Raw genomic sequence first — 20,998 nt, 5'->3', positions numbered from 1 at the left:
GCATTGAACCCTGATTTTGTGGCATTGTACTCCTCAGTTATGTCTGGGTTGTTGTTATCTTCATGGAGAGTAGGTTGATCATGGGCAGTTGACAAAAAAAAACAACTATTTTGTTAACCTTAGTTTTGAAGGAAACCAGGGTTTTTTTCTCAGTCAAAACAAAACATGGAAATTCCTACTTTCTTTTGTTTTATTGCTAGTAATTCCAGAAGAATCTCTGGCTTGTTCATCCATATTGTGCCTACTAAAGTTGATCTTTCAGTAGATCATCAGCTAGATTCACCGAAGTAAACTAGTTGTCTACAATGTTGTTTTTATTAGATTCACAGAGTATCTTGCTCCACTCGTTTACATAAAATTCACCTAAGGGCAAACCAACAGAATTTGTAGATTTTCCAAGATTGATGCTTGTTGTTTAAAGGGGCATAACATCTAGGTCATCAGTCCTTTCCAAGATAGGGAATAGGATCTATATATTATTTTGTTTCAGTATCACAAGCCATTACCAATTTGATGCCATACATCCGCAAAAACCGAGGAGCTGTTCATCGATTGTTACGAAAGACCCTGGTCTATAGAACGTTCTAAAATTGTTAATAAATGCTTCCCATAGTTCCCTTATGGGCACAAAAGAGTCATTCTCTTTCCTTTCCAGTCGATTTTTATCAGCAAAGCTCAAGCATACTAACAGAAATTCAAATTAATTCAAATTTTTCAGAGCTCATTGTTGATCTATATCTGGGGCCACATAAATCAGTCAAACCATTTGACGAACTGATAAGTGATTATCTTTTAGTGCAGATAAGTGATTATTTTTTAGAGCAGCTAACAGGACTTAAAGGCCTAACAGGGCTTTCAACTCCGCAGGAGACACATCATCTTGTGCATTTATTTCTCTTCCTTTGAATTTCCTAATTAGTATGGCGTACACTTGTTTTTATCATTTACCATTTGTGGATCACATGCTTGTTTGGCCTCTCCTAGTGGAGACTGCACAAAATGGATTATGTTTCTGCTAGGAGTAAGACATGATATTCTCATAAGTTGTGTAGACCTTAAGGTAATTATTTCTTCCTCTGAGAAGCTTTTTTAGGTGATATAATAATATTTGGATTTCTCGGAAAAGATGACTGGCTTCTCAATCTTCAGAGGATTTTGTATTGTTTTGTTTATTTGACTGCCCTACACACTCGTCATCAGTATCAGTTGGTACAGTATTGTCTATATGTATATTGCTTTCTTCATCAGCACTCGACTCATTACCATCATTTTCCTCCTTAGTATCTTGAAGCATTTGCAATTTTTGCACCAAACTCTGGGTTGTTTCCTCTTAGGATACTCGTCTAAAACAATTAAAATGAGGAAAAGACTAGTATTTTCACTGGTTGAGTTTATATACATGCCTTGTTGATGTACGTCACAAACATAAGTTGCATATAATTCTATACTGAATACTTACCTTCCCATAATTGCACCTTTAAACACAAAAGCTTGTAAAATTTATGACTCTATATTCAGTTTTTTACTCAGTTTGTAAAATTTATGACTCGATATTCAGTGTTTTACTCATGAACAAGCCGATCATAGAAAATAATTCATCACAGCAACTTTTTTGTCGAGTTAGGAAGGTACCCGGTACTACAATGGACAAAAATGTGGCGCACAAAAACAGTACAAATAACTCATTGTCAAATCGCTGTCATCAAAATTACAAGGTTCTGTGTTCTAGGGTTAAAATTGTAACTTATATTTCACGTTATCACAAGTGAAAATTCTTAGATGTAAACATTTCACTCAAATTATTCTTGAATTTCTCATTGAAACTAAATGATTAATTCTTCCTGAATGATAATTGCAAAATTGCATTCCAGATTAGCAGTTTGAAGCAAACTGATTGTTCAAATGAAGCATTGTTTGGTGTGTATGTGGCAGAATATATTCTTTCTTTACTATTATTAGAAGTCAATCAGTCATATCCCCACACAAACATTCAGAGATATTTACAATAATTGAATTTACCACATGAGATTTTGATTTGTCAAGCAACAACAATTTCATGAGGTAAGTTTTGATATTGCAAGATTATGATTTACTTCATGAACAGTCTGTAGAGTGTCATGACATGTTCATTGTTCCTGTCTCAAAATGAACATACTACTTGAATTAATCAAAGATTACCCTAGGACTTCTACTAGGAACTGAGTAATTATGCAGTGTGCTTGCTTGGACATTTGGGATAATTTGATATTTCTGTACATCATCAATGTATATTGCATTGTCAACTAACAATCCATTTGTCAGGCATTTAGACACTATTAGCAAAATTTGTTTTTATTTGTATGACCTTTATAATAATATCAAGTTACAATACATATACTTAAGCTATCTGTTCTAAGTAGTTTTAAGAAATTTAAGTTTTGCTTCTTCCAATATGTGTGCAATATTTTGTAACCCCCTAATACATTTCTTCTATTTGTACTTGTTTAGTTGTTGTACCTCATAGTTACAGAGGAGTTCTTTCCACTAATAATTAATAAAGTTGCAAGAAAGATTACCCATTGTTACTATCATCAGTTTTTCATGTAATACTTTGTATAAAAGGCGTTTTGTCTATGTACAATTGTTCTACATAAAATGTTCTTGTATATTTTTTTTTTCAGGCACTGATATATCTCCATGCAAATCATTGCATGCACAGAGATATCAAAGGACATAACATTTTATTAACAGAAGATGCGCATGTGAAATTAGTAGATTTTGGAGTGTCATCACATCTTGGTGCTACATTGGGAAGAAGAAATACTTCTGTAGGAACGCCTTATTGGATGGCACCTGAGGTATGAAAATATACTTTAAGATACTGCTAATTTTAAACCACTGAAGTCAGTTTAGTCTGTAAACAAGAAGCTGAAATCATTAAGGCTACTATAACCATAATCATGTAATAGAAGGGCCATAAACTGGGAACATAAAGGATGTTTACATACTTCCAAAAATTCTGAAAACTGGGCAAGTTGATGATGCAATTAGGGTTGCATAGCTGTAAGCTTGTATTCAGGAGATGGTGGGTTCAAATCACACCATTGGCAGCCCTGAAGATGGTTTTCCGTGTTTTCCCATTTTCACACCAGGCAAATGCTGGGGGTGTACCTTAAGGTACAGATGCTATCTTCCCAATCCTAGCCCTTTCCTATCCTTATGTTCAGTGTATTAGTGTGACATTAAACCACTAGCAAAAAGAAATCTGAAAAATTAAAATGGAATATTTTGCTATATATTAAAGTACTTTTTGAAGCACAAGGAATGACAGTACACTACTAGTAAAAATATGCCTGCTTGTGACTTCTATATCAGAAATTAAGTTAATTAGCTATACTGCATCTTTTTCAAAAGGAGGCTTGTAGTGGTGTCTCCAAATTGATGAGAATGCCACACTGTGGCAAAACACTACCTAGCAATTTTGTGATTGAAAAAGTCTGTATTACTTGAATACTTCACAACAGGAGAAATTAAATTATGGTTCCTTTTTGGTAACTTAAATGAATAGTATTAATGGGTACATCAAAACCTGTACAAAAATATACTCTTGAAATGTAAACTGAAGTTAAAATGATTTCTTTATATCCTTGATTGAGACACTAAGATAATGGAACCTCCTTTCTCTTCTTATGCAGACAAATAAGAGAGTAGCAATATTAATATCCTGGGGACTTACCTCATTGATGATGATAATCATCATCAACTCTCCTTTCCTAGCTACAGCCAGGTAGGTTGAGATGTGGTTCATATCTACCTCAATCCCAGGACTAAATAATTACAGTTAATATTATGGTACTACAGTGCTCTATAATTACACTAAACCTGCCTTCCTTGCACACATTGTTCACTAAACATATCTTAAGCCCTAAAATGATGATGATGGTAGTGATAGAAAACAATGAAATAAATTGTATCTAAATAAGTGAATTAATAAGGGATTGCTTAGGGATAATATGTGAGAATGAAATGTCCATGTTGTCTGCTTTTGAACAAAATTACAAAAATACAAAATTAAAATGTTTTCTTCGATCTTAGGTAATTGCATGTGAGCAGCAGCTAGACTCCTCATACGATGCTCGTTGTGATGTTTGGTCTGTGGGAATTACTGCCATAGAACTGGCTGAAGGCGATCCGCCTTTGTCAGAGCTGCATCCCATGAGGGCGCTATTCCAGATACCTCGAAATCCACCACCAAGTCTAACACATCCAGAAGATTTCATGCCTGAGCTCTCAGACTTCATCAGTGAATGCCTCGTCAAAGATCTGGAGCAAAGACCTTTTGCTAGGGAACTGCTTGAACATCCACTTCTCAAAACTGGAGCTGTTGTTGCAGAAAAGGTATAATAATGAAATAATAAAGTAATTTTGTTGTTTGTCATGGTTAGAATTATGTTCTACCATCAACTTTTAAAGATTTACATATTTCAGTACTCCTAAAAAGTGGTACTGTAGTGTCACCACTAAAATACACAAACATATTGTCAAAATATCATTAAAAATATAAGACTGATGATCTAGATGTTTTCAGTTGGCAATAATTTGACAATAACAATTGTCATAATCATAAAAATGATACAGTATTTAGCATACTGTATATCTTCTTTTAGAGGCCATCTTTATTTTGATAATAGTAAACAAGAAAATCCTACATTGAGTCTATACTGACCCAGTGTCACTACAATTTTTACATGTTATTTGTGGGTGTGTGGGGTGTTGGTGTACATTTTTCCTTTCAAAATCCCTCACAGATAATAATCTCAGGGATTTAAGTAAGGGGATTTAACTGACCAGATAATCGCACGGTCTACAAAAATGTCACTCACAGATTAGCAGCGTATGTTCTAGTGTAAACATCACTTTTTTAATCAATACTGTACTAAGGATACTCATGCAGAAACTACACTGCCAAAATAACCGTATTAAAATAAGAGTGATTGCAACAAAACTGAACTCTTTTCAGAGTCGGTAATCAGTTATTTATCAGTCTCACATATTAACATTACATCCCCCTCCCTCTTAGCTGTCAGCCTGTGGCTGCAGACAACTCCTCTACTGCAGCTCCACATGGTGAGGTCACCATACAATGAGCATCGTGCCTATCTTGAAAATCTTTAAAATAAAGACCTTGTACCTTACTGCATGATCTTCTTTATTCCATTAATTTCATATTTAAATAAAATGGACATCACAGATTATAACTTTCTTTTCAAATTAAATATTACATCAAAATTGGTCACCATAGTGGTAATATTATGATCACTGAGGGAAATCAAATATTTATTATTAAACAACTTGCTTACTCCCTTTCCATGGATGAAACAGAATATTTTGAATGTTATCAGGTTCGTCAGCAACTGCAGGCAGAAATCCAAAGGCAGCGAAAAGAAGGACGGAGCCATAGACAGCCAGAAGTAACCACTAAACATGGAAAACTGAAGTCTGACCGAAAATCCAAACCACAGCGCATGTATATGGATGATCTTGCAGCTCTTGACCTTCTTACTGAGGTATGTGATAAACCACTGCTCTATCCATATGATTTTGACGTTAGTAAAGAAATTGTCTACAAACTACCACCTTGGCTTGGAGGTGGAAGGTATAAGTACAGCTAGCCTGACAGAAACCTGGTGCGATAAAGGCAAAAATTCACAGTGTAGATCCAGCTGTAAATAGAAATAATACAACTCATTAAAATACTCACTAAAACTCTAGTCATTTTCTTAAAAGCAGACATACTACAGGAAGAATTTAGAGCAATAATTTTCAAATTTTTGTGAAGACATTTGTCATGGAAAAGAGACTATAACATACAATAAGTAGATATTTCTTCAAGCAGATTTTGAAGCATTCAGTTATGCAGCTAAATTATTAACTAAAAATGAGATACAGATGTGTCCTGAATTTGATAGTACTGTAATCTGCTGATCTCAATTCCAACCAACTGTCAGCTGAGGAAATGAAGTTCCATCTAGCACCAAGATACAAAAATGTGCTAGCTTGCAAGACCTTCAAGACGACAAAAAATGGAGTGATGATTGAGAGTTACTAGAATTAAAATGACAAAATGTGATCAAACAGCATGGAAAAAGGATGTACTGCCTCTAACAAAGATGAAACTGAATGATAATTAAGCATAACTAAAATTTAAGTAACAGAAAGTGATCAGAGATGCTGAAGAAAGGCTGTACTACCTCAGCTTTTCACCAGTCAAATTCCACTTCAATTTTCCCTAGAGGTGAACCTGAATGGTAGTAAGGAAAGTTTGGTGCATCACTTTTGACAGACAGAAGGTCCTGAGTTTGACAATATGTTAATACAGAAATATTTTTTAATACCGGTATAAAAAATTAACGTACATATATTTATTCCTGTTATAGGACAGAATAAGTGTATAAAGTTATACACTTTGTCCAGAAAGCTTTTAGCTTAACTACTCGCCATTCAGTTGGAAGTTTTAGGTTTAGTTCAACCTCATGTGAAGGAATTCTGAAGAAGAATTTGATCAGCTAGGAATGAAAGAAAGAAAGAAAGAAAGAAAGAAAGAAAGAAAGAATAGTGAGTGCAACTTTGTATGTATTTACTGAAGATTTTGCCTGTAAATGGAAATTGCTTGCTTACTCAGTGGAACTAATACAAATAGAATTTGAAAACAAAACACACAGGTAATGTACAGATAGATATCAAGTACAGTAGTTTGGAGTACACTACACTTTCTTGTGAAGCATAAGGTAAATAATGTAACTATCAGTCAAATTTTCAGAAGTAAAATGTGATATTAATATAAGAAATCCTTTTGTATAATTTTTGAACACATTAAAAAAAGTAAATACTCATAGCTTCTATCCCAATACATGTTCATCCCTTAGTTTCTCAGTGTCTGTGAAGAATAAGTTGGTAAAATATTATGTTTTCTGTATAGGTAGGCCTATCCATGCATTGCAATAGGTTTAATTTGTATTTCTCAGTTTGTAATTACATAATATGTTAGTCTTTCCCAGTAAGTCCATGCATGGAATTGTGATCCTGTTGTAATATGAATAGTTCAATGTGTATACATCTCTGCAGGTATTCTATTTTCTTAATGACCTAGTGTGGCTTTATATTGCAGTGAAATCAGTATTCTATTTTATTAACAAGATTGGCATAGTTTCTGGCATTAAGTGGTGGTGGAAATATGATTTTGTTATCCAGTAAGGCTGTGCATGAAATTGTGTTCCACTGATGATAGCTAAGTATTTTGTTTTCCATTTCCTCAATTACTTGGTGTGGTTTATATGTAATGCAGCACAGAAAACTATGCCACATATCTCCAAAATCATTTTTTAAAAATTCCTTCCAGTAGGGAACACAATTCTGAACATTAAAAGGAGTCTATCTTCATAGTTTTAAAATTTCATGTTTTATAGTATGTTAAACTTAATCATACATTTTTTACTCATTTCTGGAAAATGATGAAGTTCAAGAGCATGCTGATGTTTGTTGATATCTTTAGTGTACAAATTTGATTTCAGCTTAATATAAGGTGTTCAATAGGTTGTATTTTAACTAATAGATGACACTAAAAGCCAGAAATGATCAGTTTGGCCCATTTGGATTTTCTGCTGTATTGTACTGCAAAATTTTTCCAAGTAACATGTGACATGGTTTTCTGCACCGCATCAGATATTGTAGTGAAATCGGTATCCTGTTTTATTAACAAGATAATGATCTGCATGGCTTTTTGTATCTAATTATGTATTATGTGGTGGTGGAAGTATAATTTTGATGTCCAGTAAGTTTGTGCATGAAATTGTGTTTCTCCTATATTTGTTTCCTTAATAACCTGGTGTAGTGAAATCAGTATTGTATTTTATCAGTAAGGAAATCTGCATGGTTTTTGGAATTTTATTCTGTATTAAGTGGTGGTGGAATTATAATTTTGATGTCCAGTCCAAGATTATAAACTGTAATTAATAAATGTTCCTGCTATATGCTTGTGTATTCTGTTACTGTCATTAAAACAATTTTCCCAAGATATCCTATTGTCTTCTGATATCTGTATCTGAAGTAATGTCAGATTTTATCCTTGAATCCTTAATTGGACTACCCGATGTAGAAGAATGTTGTCATGAGTAGTGCATGTCCTTTACAATAACCTTGATTGATGCATGGTGTTAATTGTCTGATCAGTCATTACCTCTAGGGAGTGAGCATGCTGACATTTTTGTTAACGTCTATAGTGTAGGTGCGGTGTGATGTAAAAAGCTGGCATATACACTCACTTCATACTATTAGCAATTGTCTGCAGGCTGGGAATGCAGAATACAGATAACATGCTATTATACCACTGATGCTCATATTATAATCTACTAGCTGCAGTGCTCTGGTACATTCTGGAATGTTTACTTTCAGGATTTTTATTACCAGTACCTATTTGAAGTGAATTTTTGTATATTTCTTCATTGTGGCATTGATTGATAGTTTACAAACACTCTTGCAGATTTAGAAATATTGTTATTTGTATCATTTTAAGTTTTAATTTCAGATGATTTATTTAAGCTGTTTTCTTGTGGAACCCCAGATTGTCTGGGAAATAGTTGGTCCTTTCAAACAAATAATAAAAGTAAGTTATAACTGCATTTATTTAAGCATCGTACTATTGATATGACTTGCACGACTCCAAATGTCTCTAGGACTGCCACCAATCAGCCTAGGGACCCCGAAAACTATGGAATCAGCACTCCTCTCCGTCATTGTTTTACTTTTTTTCACCCCTTCTGAACCCCCATACTGAACTTAGACTTGAACGACAACCAGAGTGTTACAATTCACCTTAGGGACCCCATAAATTATGGATTTGACACTAATCACTAATTACAAGTAACTAATCTCATTTTGTTCCGTATTGAAGATAACAATAAGTAAAATGTTTTCAAGAATAAAATTTACTGTGTCCATGTTCCTAATTAGTGTTTGTAATTCATGTAGGATTTAATCACTACAGAATATAATTGTATTGAATAGGTGGACACAGTAAATTTTATTCTTGAAAGAATTTTACTAATCGCTAATATCGATTTTCTTTGATTATTTTTGCATGCCATCCCCTTTCCTAGAGGTGCTAGGACTGTCTTGCCCCCACAGTATTTTTTCCCGTCATGTGTGTATGAAGTTTGCTCAAGAGTTGTATTGAAACATACACATACATCCATAATTTTGCTTATTTTGGACATTTTCTTTTCCACCCCACCCCTCCATGCCAATGGGGGCTGAGCTTGGACTTGAACATCTGGAGTGCCTCTATTCATCTCAGTGACCCTGAAAACTATGGTTTCTACATTAATATTGGTCATTTTGTATTATTTTTATACTTCACCCCCTTTCTGTCCCTTCCCAGAGGGGTGCTATGGGTGTTTTAACCCCACAGTATTTTTTCCAGATAGTAAGTCATATGTGTACCAAGTTTGATTGACAGCTGTGCTGGAACATACATCCATAATCTTGTGGCCATTTTGGACTTTTTCACCCCTTCTTCCTCCCTCCCCCACCCCCACCCCCCAATGCCAATGGGAGCTGAACTTGGACTTAAACGACATATGGAGTGTCACTCATCATCTCAGCAACCCTGAGAACTGTGGATTCAGCATTATTTTCGATTATGTACAGCTGAATCTCTCCTTGGCCTAGCCTGCATTCACACACGTGCCTACTTTGAACACCAGGCTTGTATTTCAATGCAGAATCCTTGAGTTGACGTTGCCATGGTTACGGCTGATCATTTCTTCATCTGATTCTTAGAGCAGGCTAGTGGGATTCCAATATCTCCATAATGGTTGGTTTTAAAACATGGTTTTCGGTCTCATAGAGACTTACAGAGTTTTGTTTTTTGCGTTATGAGGTACACAATGAGCTTTCTCATCTTTGTACAACAAATTCGACATTTTGCCTATATTACACTAGGACCTAGAGATTGGAGAGGGATGTTTAAACTTCTTGTAGATAGGGTTACCTGCAGGGTCCTAAAAGGTAAGTATACAAAATTTGGTTCAGATTGGTGGAACAGTATGGATTCGTATGACAGACGGACAGACGGACATTCTGCTTGATAGAGATCTATTACATAGATAAATTTCAATGTACAATTTCATGCAGACACATGCTATAGTAATCCATTAACACGTAGCATCTGAAGTAGAACATCCAGCATAAAAATCTTCATCTGTGTATCTTCTGGCTCATCAGCAATATTTCCAAATAGCCACAAAGTCACTGGTTACCAAAACACCAGTGTTTTAAAATCCCGTAAAGAAGAAAGGTCTCTAGTGCTGCAAAAAGGACTACTAAGTCTCTGTGTGTGGACAGATGACCTCGATGCTAGGCCTTTTTAAACAACAAGCAAGCACTAAGTCTGTGGATAGAAGTGTAGAACATTGCTACGAAGTGTGAAAAAGCAGAACTGTGCATTCCAAACCACCTATATCACAATTCTTTGAACTATTGTTTCAGTAATGCATGATGGTGCCAGTAGGAATTCCTTTCTGTAATCAGGTACACTCCAAACTAACCTTGGCATACAACACTTAATAACATTATTAGTTATATGTTCCCCTAATTACTTATATGGTTTTAGGAGCTGCTGAGGTGCTGGAATTTTGTCCTGCAGGAGTTCTTTTATGTGCCAGTAACTCTATATACACAAGGGTGACATATTTGAGAACCATCAAATATCACACAACTGAGCCGAGTCGATACTTAGGATTTGACCTCTATCCACTTAATATCTACAGCCTTAGATTTTTCTCACCTTTGGAGACTCTTCTTTTTTTTTTCTTTTCTTTACAGAACATTAAAAATTTGTAATTGATCTGTTTATAGCAAGTACAGTAGTTCCCTCACTATAGTTGCTCATCAGACAAGCAATATATGTTGAATATTTAAAATGCTTCCATCTGTTACTCTCCTCAGCTGGGTTTATTTTTGTGAAAGCAATAAATAAAGTTGAACGTACAAAATAATCTATTTTATGTAGAGAAAACAATTTTGTGTTTTTTTTTTTTTTTTTTTTTTTTTTTTTTTTTTTTTTTTTTTTCTTTCTTCTGGAGCTAGAACATGCATGTATGAAACAATCACCAAACATATAATCACAAATATACTGAGTTTCAAAGAGCTAAAGAGAAAGTGTTTGAGACGGACCAATTATTCAATGCATACAAACAAATTTTTCTAAGATTACAACAAATTATTACCTGAATATAGAGTTAGTGAAGGTTAAACTGGAAAAAGCACTGGTGCAGGTTTTCACAGCTGATGTTAACTGACGAGCTTTGATCTTTATCTAGGACATTAAGCTGTGTTGACATTTGAAATATGTTGATATTTCAACTACTCTTTGGTAGAAATTGTCAAGATGAGGAGGGCCTACAGATTAGGAAAGTTTGGCAAAACCATTATTGGCTATCAGATGACGTAAGTACTTCCCACATCAAGACTGAAGATCTGTCAAGATGACCCCTCAATGAGTTTTGAGGCCCACCCTCCTGATAAAGCTCGGAAGCAGAAATGAGCTTGTTGGGAGCTGAGAAGAAAGGGACATAGAAAAATTGGGATTAATGAGAGAGCCAATCTATTTGAAGATGAAGATGGCAGGGTATAAATATGTGAACATTGTCCTTTTGTGTTTTCATGTTTGGTCTTGTCTCCTCCTCCTGTTGCTCCAATTTCCCACACTGACTTATCAATGTTTTCATCCTCTTGTATAATCTCTTCAAATATTAACATACAAACAAGAAACAAAATTGATTGGCTATTTAAGAAAAGAGAAAGTGTAAAATTATGATGGTGATGATTATTTTGACAAATGACAATATTCGGGTAAGTAATTTGATTTCTGAATTTTTAAATTCATACTTCCTTTGGGATCATCATTGATTATACTAACTCTTGGAAAAAGAACTGAAGAAGGGGCATAAGACAGCAGTGAGGTGGTGGTGGTGGTGGTGGTGGTGGTGGTGATGATATTATAAAGTACCATCAATTAGTAGGCCCTTTGCTGTTTCCCATTTATGGGCTGCTGCCTGGCTGGAATTACTGTTTTTTTCTGATAGGGGTATTTAAATCCCAATAGACGCTGCAGCATAAATGCCACCCTGTAAAGTAAACAACAATAGAAGTCAAATGAATAAAGATATGAATGTAATTTCTTTTACATTTCATTTCTAAATGATCAGTGTGTATATATTTGTGCTAACCCTAATTTTGAATCTAAATATTGCCCAAGTACCCTAAACCATTTCAGTGTCATTGCCTGTTACTAGCGGGCACATGCAAAAGTCTCCTAGGAAGTAATCGTCAGTTTCAGGTAAAACAACCAAACCCATATAAATCAGAACACCACACATGCCCTTATGTAGTCAGAGTAATGTTTTGCCAGGTAGTATCAACAGTGCCAGTTATTCTTTGTAAATATTTGGCACGAATGTTAATCTGCTTTACTACAAGTTTATCAAAGCCAACAATTAATTGGATTTTTTTCTGAACTCCTGGAAGATAAATCATGATTTGAACCAGCACTGTTTTCCCATATTTCCAATTCATTATAACGATTATTGCAATATTACCAGTAACATTTCTTTGTAGCCCTATCCCTTGGTCTTCACACAATATTTGTTCACATTTTTATGATTCTCGGAATCATTATCACTATGTAGTAGTGATTCTGTACCTGTACTATGAAGTTTACTACCCCCACTAATTTCTAACATATTCCAATTTCGCATTCTTTCAAACCTGATGACGCTTTCCCACGATAAGCAGACGACATGATGAGAACTCGATATAAATAATCCCTAACCAGAATACAATGTTTATAAACTAGGTTTGCTTGTGAAATACACCAGGAAAGACTGTCAACAAGATGCTGAGAGCTTTGAGTCATAGTAATGCACTATGGTTTCACGAGATCTTTCAGTATTTCCGTCAACACACTTCTAATGATGGCATGTGTGACGAGTGCTTTGGAACGTTCAGATCAGCAGGGACGGCATAGGGTTAATAAAGTAAGCAAAGGAAATAACATAAAATAATAGGCGAGGAAATGTAATAATGTGAGTGAACTTTCTAACTTTCTTTATTGATGCTGTTCAAAAGGAATTGAAGGTTTTCTAAATTGTTAGCAAGTATCATGATGTTATCTGTATAATGGATGGTGTTTATTTGCTTCTCATTGATTTGTTTGCATAATCAACTTTTTCAAAGGGAATTAAAAAAATAGCTTCAGTAAGAAGGATTGGAAAGCCGGCCCCGTGGTGTAGGGGTAGCATGCCTGCCTCTTACCTGGAGGCCCCGGGTTCGATTCCCGGCCAGGTCAGGGATTTTTACCTGGACCTGAGGGCTGGTTCCAGGTCCACTCAGCCTACGTGATTAGAATTGAGGAGCTGTCTGATGGTGAGATGGCGGCCCCGGTCTAGAAAGCCAAGAATAACGGCCGAGAGGATTCGTGGTGCTGACCACATGACACCTCATAATCTGCAGGCCTTCGGGCTGAGGAGCGGTCGCTTGGTAGGCCAAGGCCCTTCAAGGGCTGTAGTGTCATGGGGTTTGGGTTTAAGAAGGATTGGAAAGAGGATACGAAATTATCTCACACCTTATTGTATTGTGATACGTTCAGCAACATGGTCCCCAATTTAGACTTCTTATTGAAACTAGGTGATCTTCAGGATGTGAACAGTATTCTCTTCAAGGTGAGGTTGTCTTCAAAGTGCATCAGATCATGATTCCACAATCAGTGTGTGCGGTAAACGTGAACTCAGTTTTTTTCCCATATGAAGATTTCAAATGTAAAAATACATATGAAGATTTCAAATGTAAAAATACAGCAAAACATCACTGGTTCTAGAAGAATAGTGATGAAGATATTTAATTACATATCAATCACTGTCAAGTTAAATGAACAAAAGTACCATTCAACCCATGGGATGAGACTGAAACAAAAGTTCAAAGCATCCATATTAATCAAACAGGCTCTAAAGGTTGAGATTATCTTTTCATCCTGATTGATACTAAGTCAAAGGGACATAATATTTAAGTATCAAAAATGGCTCTCAGCTCTGTAGCAACTACCCAAATCCTACCAGATACTATCAGTACTCTTGGTCTTCCTGAAATAATTTTTTGATAACATAATAATAATAATAATAATAATAATAATAATAATAATAATAATAATAATAATAATAATAATAATTTTTTTACGAGGGATTGTGGAAAATCTTCAAAAGACACTTGTGAAGGCTCTGCACTCCACAAGTGTGTGGGATTCTTACCCACTAAAAACCACACACCCTTTCCCCACGATGTGTGTCATCACCCCGGAACCACTCTCGCATTACTTCAGGGTGATATCGTGCTTTGTCTTTCAGACGTCTTCTTTCTTCATTTCTCCTTTACGAACGCTCGTATGCTTCCAAATCCTTCTTCTTCTGACGAAGGATGTCCTCCACATGCACTGCCACGCGATTCCAGGATTCCTGATTTCGCAACATCACCGAAATAATAGTATCTGTTGTCAATTCTCCTAGTTCAGTTTCCACCCATCTTCTCTGAATCGTCCAATGGCCACATACAAAAAAAGGTGTGAAATACATCGTCAATGTCATCACAGTATATGCATGCTGCGTCACTCGCTCTGCCCAATTCATGCAGGAATTTCCGGAAATATCCATCTCCTGTTAGAAGTTGCATGAGGTAGTAATTTACTTCACCATGGGTCCTTTCAACCCAGATATCCAAGCGTGGTATCAGTCACTTGGTCCATTTGCCTTGAGGGTCACTTTCCCATCTGAGTTGCCATCGCCTCATCAGTTGACTGAAGGCAAGCTTCTTTGCACATTTCTTTCCCAGCTCTCCTTTTGTACGCCAGATTTCATGCCGCTCCAATGCGAGTAGGTCTATTGGGGCTATTGCTGCCACCGTGAGGATTGCAGGTTCGGAAACCGTGCGGTATGCACTTGCAATACGTAAAGCTGCTCTCCGTTGTACGGCAGCTATCCTTCTCCGATACCAAGCAAATCTCAAGGATTCAGCCCAGATTTCAGAGCCATATAGGAGCACTGACTGAACCGTAGACATGAGAAGACGTCGTTTACTGGATTTCAGACCTTTAATATTTCCCATTAGTCTGCTAAGTGCAGTCATGTATTTTACTGCCTTGTCTTCGCTCTCTGAATATGATTCCAGAATATGAGCTTGGAGTCAAGTGTCACTCCTAGATATTTTGTGCTCGCAGATGTTTTTATCACTAACTCTCCAACAGTCATTGGTACAAGAGTTTCGATCCTTTTCCTCGTCAGAAGAACTATCTCCGTTTTGTGTTCGGCTAATGTTAGACTATGGCTCATCATCCATTCTTTTATGCACCGCATCACCTGGTTTAGTTTAATTTGAGCCATTTCAACATTACGAGCTACTATCAAGGGGGCCACATCATCAGCGTAGCCCACAAGCTTCGTGTCCTCTGGCATCTCCAAACGTAACAAGCCATCATACATTATGTTCCATAGAACTGGACCAAGGATTGATCCCTGCGCAGCACCAGCCGTCAGACGCTTTGTCTTTTCTCCATCTTCCGTATCATACAACAGAGTGCAATCTTTGAAGTAATCTCTCATTATGCGCATAAGATATTGTGGTAGCTTGAAAGTTTCTTCAAGAGCTACCAACATGTCGCTCCATCTTGTCGAATTGAAGGCATTCTTCACATCCAGGGTCACAAGAAGTGTCAATTTACGGGAATGATGGTTGCCCATTTGTGCCCTTTCTGCTGTATTCACCACCTCCCACACTGGATCTAGCGTCGAGTGTCCTCTCCGAAATCCATGTTGACGAACAGATAGATCCCCTGCTAGTTGAACTGCTGAGAGGATTCTGGGCTGCAGAAGTTTCTCCAGGCCTTTTCCAGCTGTGTGCAGCATACATAAAGGTCTATAACCACCAAGTTTTCCTTTGCTGATCAGAATCAAACGAGCCATTTTCCATCGGGGACTAAAAACACCCGTTTGCAGGCAATGATTGTACATATTCAGCAACAGTTCTGGACAAAGTTATGATATTATCTTTAGCACTTCTGTAGGTATACCATCTGGTCCTGGAGTTTTCTTGTTTCTAAGAGAGCTCAGCTCTTCTACAGTGAAGAGGGGTATATCATCCAGTTCTTTTTCATCTTCACAGTCAATCCTCTCTGGATGGTCTGGGAATAGTGTATCCACAATTTGTTTAATTGTTTGCGGATCCGCACTCGGGGTTGAAAATGTCCCGAGTTTCTTCATGACAATCTTATAACCTTGTCCCCATGGATCATCTTCTACTTCTTTAGCCAGTGCCCACCATTTATTGGCTTTACTTTTTCTGATGATAATAATACTAATAATAATAATAATAATAATAATAATAATAATAATAATAATAATAATAATAATAATAATAATAATAACAACAACAACAACAATAGGGAATGTAGAAAATCTTCAATAATACACTTCTAAGGGTCCGCACTTCACAAGTGTGTTGGACTCTTACCCCCTAAAAACCACACTCCCTTCTCCCACGACGTATGTTTCTGATTTTGCAAATGATAAATATCATTATTGATCCGTATTCGAAGATACTATATCTACATGTATTGAATAGGTGACATAATAAACTTTTTTTTGCATCCTATGTTTGTTTCTGACCCGGAACCACTCTCGCATTACTTCAGGATGGTATCATGCATGAAGCCTCTCTTCTTCTTTTTCTTCTACTTCTTCTTTATTGTAGCTCATAGGCATCTAAATCTCTCTTCTTTTGATGCAATTATACTTTCCATATACACTGCTACTTGATCCCAAGATTCCTGATTTTGCAGCATAACATGTACATTGTTATCTGGTGTCAGATCTCCCTGCTTAGCTTGCAAACATCTTTGTTGTGATAACCAATGGTCACATACAAAAAAGTGAGGAATACATCAATGTCACCACAGTAAAAACACATTGGGCTACTCACTCGCTCTATTCTATAAAGGAAACTTCAAAAGTATCAATATCCTGTCAAGAATTGTGTAAAGTAATTATTTCCCCATGATTTCTGTTGACTCATTCAACCAAGGATGGTATCGGCTGTTTGGTCCATCTTCCCATCTCTGTTGCCTCTGCTCCATTCTGTGACTAAGAGCTAGCTTCTTTGCCCGTTTCCTTCCCAGCTCTCCTCGAGTATGCCAAATCTCCTGTTGTTCTAAAGCTAATAAATCAGTGGGGGCTACTGCTGCTACTGTGAGAACTGCAGTTCAGCACTGTATGATATGCACATGCAATAATAAAGCCACTCTCCACTGCACTACTGCCATTCTTTTCCTATACTTTTCAAACTTCAAAGATCCAGCTCAAATTTCAAAGCCATATAAAATAATAGATAGGACAGTCAACATAAGAAGCCACCATTTACTAGATTTCGGACCTTTAATGTTACTCATCAATCTACTCAGCACAGACAGTGATTTCACTGCTATATCCACGAACCTACTACGCTGGTGTAGCAGGGGTAGAGCTGATACTCCCAAGTGGTGCGTCCCAGGTGGCGGATAGCGGGGTCCCAACCAGCTTGCCGACGGACTTGAGGGAAATAAAATACCTCTTGCAGACCAAACACACAACCCCTGTGGGTGGGGAACTCAGACGAAGAATACACCTACGGTATCCCCTGCCTGTCGTAAGAGGCAACTAAAAGGGGCAACCAAGGGATGATTATATTAGAACCATGAAACTCCTTGTGATTATTACCACCACGCGGGAACACCATGGGTCACTTTTCATTGCACGTAGTACCACTATGTTAGGTACCAAATAGGTTTGTGATTAGTAGCAAATGAGAGCGTGGTGGCTTTTACAGTACCTGTGATGAATAGCACTATATGAGCGACACCATGGGATGACGGAACCCATGGTTCTGGCTTGCCTATGATTAGTACCCACTATATGAGGAACACCGCAGGATAGTATGAGTCCCTGTGGTTAGTACACTTAGGTGATGAACATCATAGGTTTGTGTTGCCTGTCAATGGTGCTGCAATGTGCGAAACACAGTAGGTCTGTAATACATGTGCGAAATTCATTACGTGTGAGTAGTACCATAATGTGTGGAATGCGACGAGTCTACGCAACTCTTGATTAGTACCGCAACATGACAAATACCATGGTTCTACTTTTCTAGCGATAAGTACCATTATGAGGGGCTGATGACTTGGATTTTGGACTCCTTTTGACTACAAGCATCATCGATTCAGTATCGTGCTATAGAAGCAGTCCCTTGGTCTGTAATACTATTGTTTTACGCCAGCTTCTGTGCATGTGAGGCACTGTAGGTCGGTCCCACTGATTGTTTTAAATTCATATCCATCCATCCATTCATTCTTCGTCCTCACGTTTTGAATTGTGGTCAGTGGAGGATTTTGGGTTTTAAATTTGTCATTTCACTTCATCTCGTTTCGTACTATTAGGGGCCGATGACCTAGATGTTAGGCCCCTTTAAACAACAAGAATCATCATCATCATCACTGCCGTATCTGATTTCATTGCCGTATCTGTTATCCACTGAATATGGTCCCAGAAAGTGAGCTGGGTATCAAGCTTTATACCTAAGTACTCCTAGATGCTTCAATGCTATCTGCCCAACATGCATAGCAGTGACGTATACTGAGGGCTACCAAGGCTATCAGTGAAGCCCAAACCTCAAATGAGAGCAATGGAAATCTAAAGCACATTATAATGTAAGCAATTTCCACATTGTTCGATTTACAGAACTTGAAAGCAATGAGAAAAAAACGCCGCATGTATTTCTGAGAACAAGGCTTCGGAGACTGATGTTGCAGCCCAGACTCTCGTCTCACCGTACGTGGCTTCCTGCTGTATGCCTGATAGGCGCGGGGAACTTGAAGGATAGGTGTGCTAGGCTTCGCTCCGTCAAATCGCCACTGCTAACTATCAACCATGCATTACTCCTTGTATATACCTCCTCATCTCATCCTTCTGAATTAATTATATAGATAAGAGTGCTGGTATTTCACTCCCTTTTACTTCTACATCATTGTAGGAAGACACTGCAGGGCTGCTTTTATAGGAGTAATATAGTTTTATTTTTATAGGTAGACCTGCTAAAATGAAATGCAATCTTTCAGGTTTAGTGTTCTCTTTTGTTGGTTGGAATCGAACCCATTATCATGGGTCGGACACCACCAATGACCTCCTGAGGAAGCCAATTAACCAGTGAACGATGGGTATGACCGCTGTGAAATTCAACATTTTTATTTAATGATATAATAATAATAATAATAATGATAATAATGATAATAATGATAATAATAATAATAATAATAATAATAATAATAATAATGATGATAATAATAATAATAATAATAATAATAATAATAATGATGATGATAATTTTTTTTGCGAGGGAGTGTGGAAAATCTTTCATAAGACGCTTGTGAGGGTCCGCACTCAACAAGTGTGTGGAGATTCTTACCCACTAAAAACCACACTTCCTTTTTCCACGACGTTTATCTCCGCCCCGGAAACCGCTCTCGCATTACTTCAGGACGGATGTTGTGCTTAATGCATCTTGTGCTTCATCTTCCTTCTTCTGCTTTACTGTCTGTCGTAATCATCCAGGTCCTTCTTCTTCTGACGCAGAATATTTTCTACGTAAACTGCCACCTGGTCCCAAGATTCTTGACTTCGTAGCATTACTGACACGATCCCTTCTGGCGTCATTTCTCCCTGCATAACTTCTAAGCATCTTCTTTGTGGCAGCCAATGAACACACACAAAGAAAGTATGTAATACGTCATCGATATCACCGCAGTATATGCACGCCGGACTAGTTGCTAGTCCTAGTCTATGAAGAAATTTTTGGAAGTATCCATGACCTGTCAAGAACTGTGTGAGATAGTAGTTCACCTCACCATGGTTTCGGCCAACCCATACGCCCAGAGAAGGTATCAATCTTTTAGTCCATTTTCCTCTAAAATCATCTTCCCATCTTGTTTGCCATCGTTGCATTCTGCGACTAAGAGCCAAAGCCTTTGCCCTTTTCCCTCCTAGCTCTTCTTGTGTGAGCTAAATTTCTTGTCTTTCGAAGGCCAACAAGTCAATAGGAGCTACTGCTGCTACTACTAGAATCGCAGGTTCTGATACTGTACGATATGCGCAAGCAATTCGTAAAGCTGCTCTCCGTTGTACAGCCGCAATTCTTTTCCGATATTTCGCAATTTTTAACGATTCAACCCAAATTTCCGAACCGTATAGCAGTATCGATTGAACAGTCGACATGAGAAGCCGCCTTTTACTAGATTTCGGCCCTTTGATATTTCCCATGAGTCTACTAAGTGCAGTCATGGTTTTTACCGCCTTATCTGTTACCCGTTGGATGTGGTCCCAATATGTAAGCTTAGTATCAAGCGTTACACGAAGATATTTTGTGCTCCTAGTTGTTTCGATGGCTATCTGCCCGATCTGCATCGGTACACCAGTATTAATCCTTTTCCTCGTCAGGAGGATAATTTCCGTTTTATGATCTGCGAGTTCTAACTTGTGATTTATCATCCATTCTTTGACACGTTGCATCACCTGATTCAATTTAAATTGAGCCAGCTCTAGGTTACGAGTTACTATCACAGCAGCCACATCATCAGCATAACCCACAAGTTTTACATCTTCTGGCATCTCCAGCCGTAACAAACCATCATACATGATATTCCAGAGGTGTGGTCCGAGAATTGAGCCTTGCGCTGCACCAGCTGTGAGCCGTTTTCTTCTCTGACCATCTTCCGTGTTGTATAACAATGTACGGTCTTTCAAATAGTCTCGCAGTATATACATGAGATATTCTGGTAGCTTGAAAGTTTCTTTTAGAGCTTCCAAAATATCACTCCATCTTGCCGAGTTGAAAG

General features: G+C 37.3%; 1 protein-coding gene across 6 annotated transcripts in view; it reads left to right on the top strand.

Moving 5' to 3' along the window:
* The window catches only part of LOC136871886 (myosin-IIIb), a 320,961-nt gene that overhangs the window by 170,224 nt on the left and 129,739 nt on the right, over nt 1-20,998 (top strand). For all 6 annotated transcript variants that reach the window (XM_067145555.2, XM_067145558.2, XM_067145554.2 and 3 more), the window contains exons 5-7: nt 2,661-2,837; nt 4,075-4,377; nt 5,382-5,546. In XM_067145555.2, the coding sequence (XP_067001656.2) occupies nt 2,661-2,837; nt 4,075-4,377; nt 5,382-5,546 (645 nt within the window). The remainder of the gene's footprint in view (nt 1-2,660; nt 2,838-4,074; nt 4,378-5,381; nt 5,547-20,998) is intronic.

Source organism: Anabrus simplex, chromosome 4 (assembly GCF_040414725.1).
Source record: "Anabrus simplex isolate iqAnaSimp1 chromosome 4, ASM4041472v1, whole genome shotgun sequence".
Lineage (NCBI taxonomy): Eukaryota > Metazoa > Arthropoda > Insecta > Orthoptera > Tettigoniidae > Anabrus > Anabrus simplex.
Note: the sequence above shows the minus strand (reverse complement) of the source record. Positions and strands in the feature narration are given on the sequence as shown.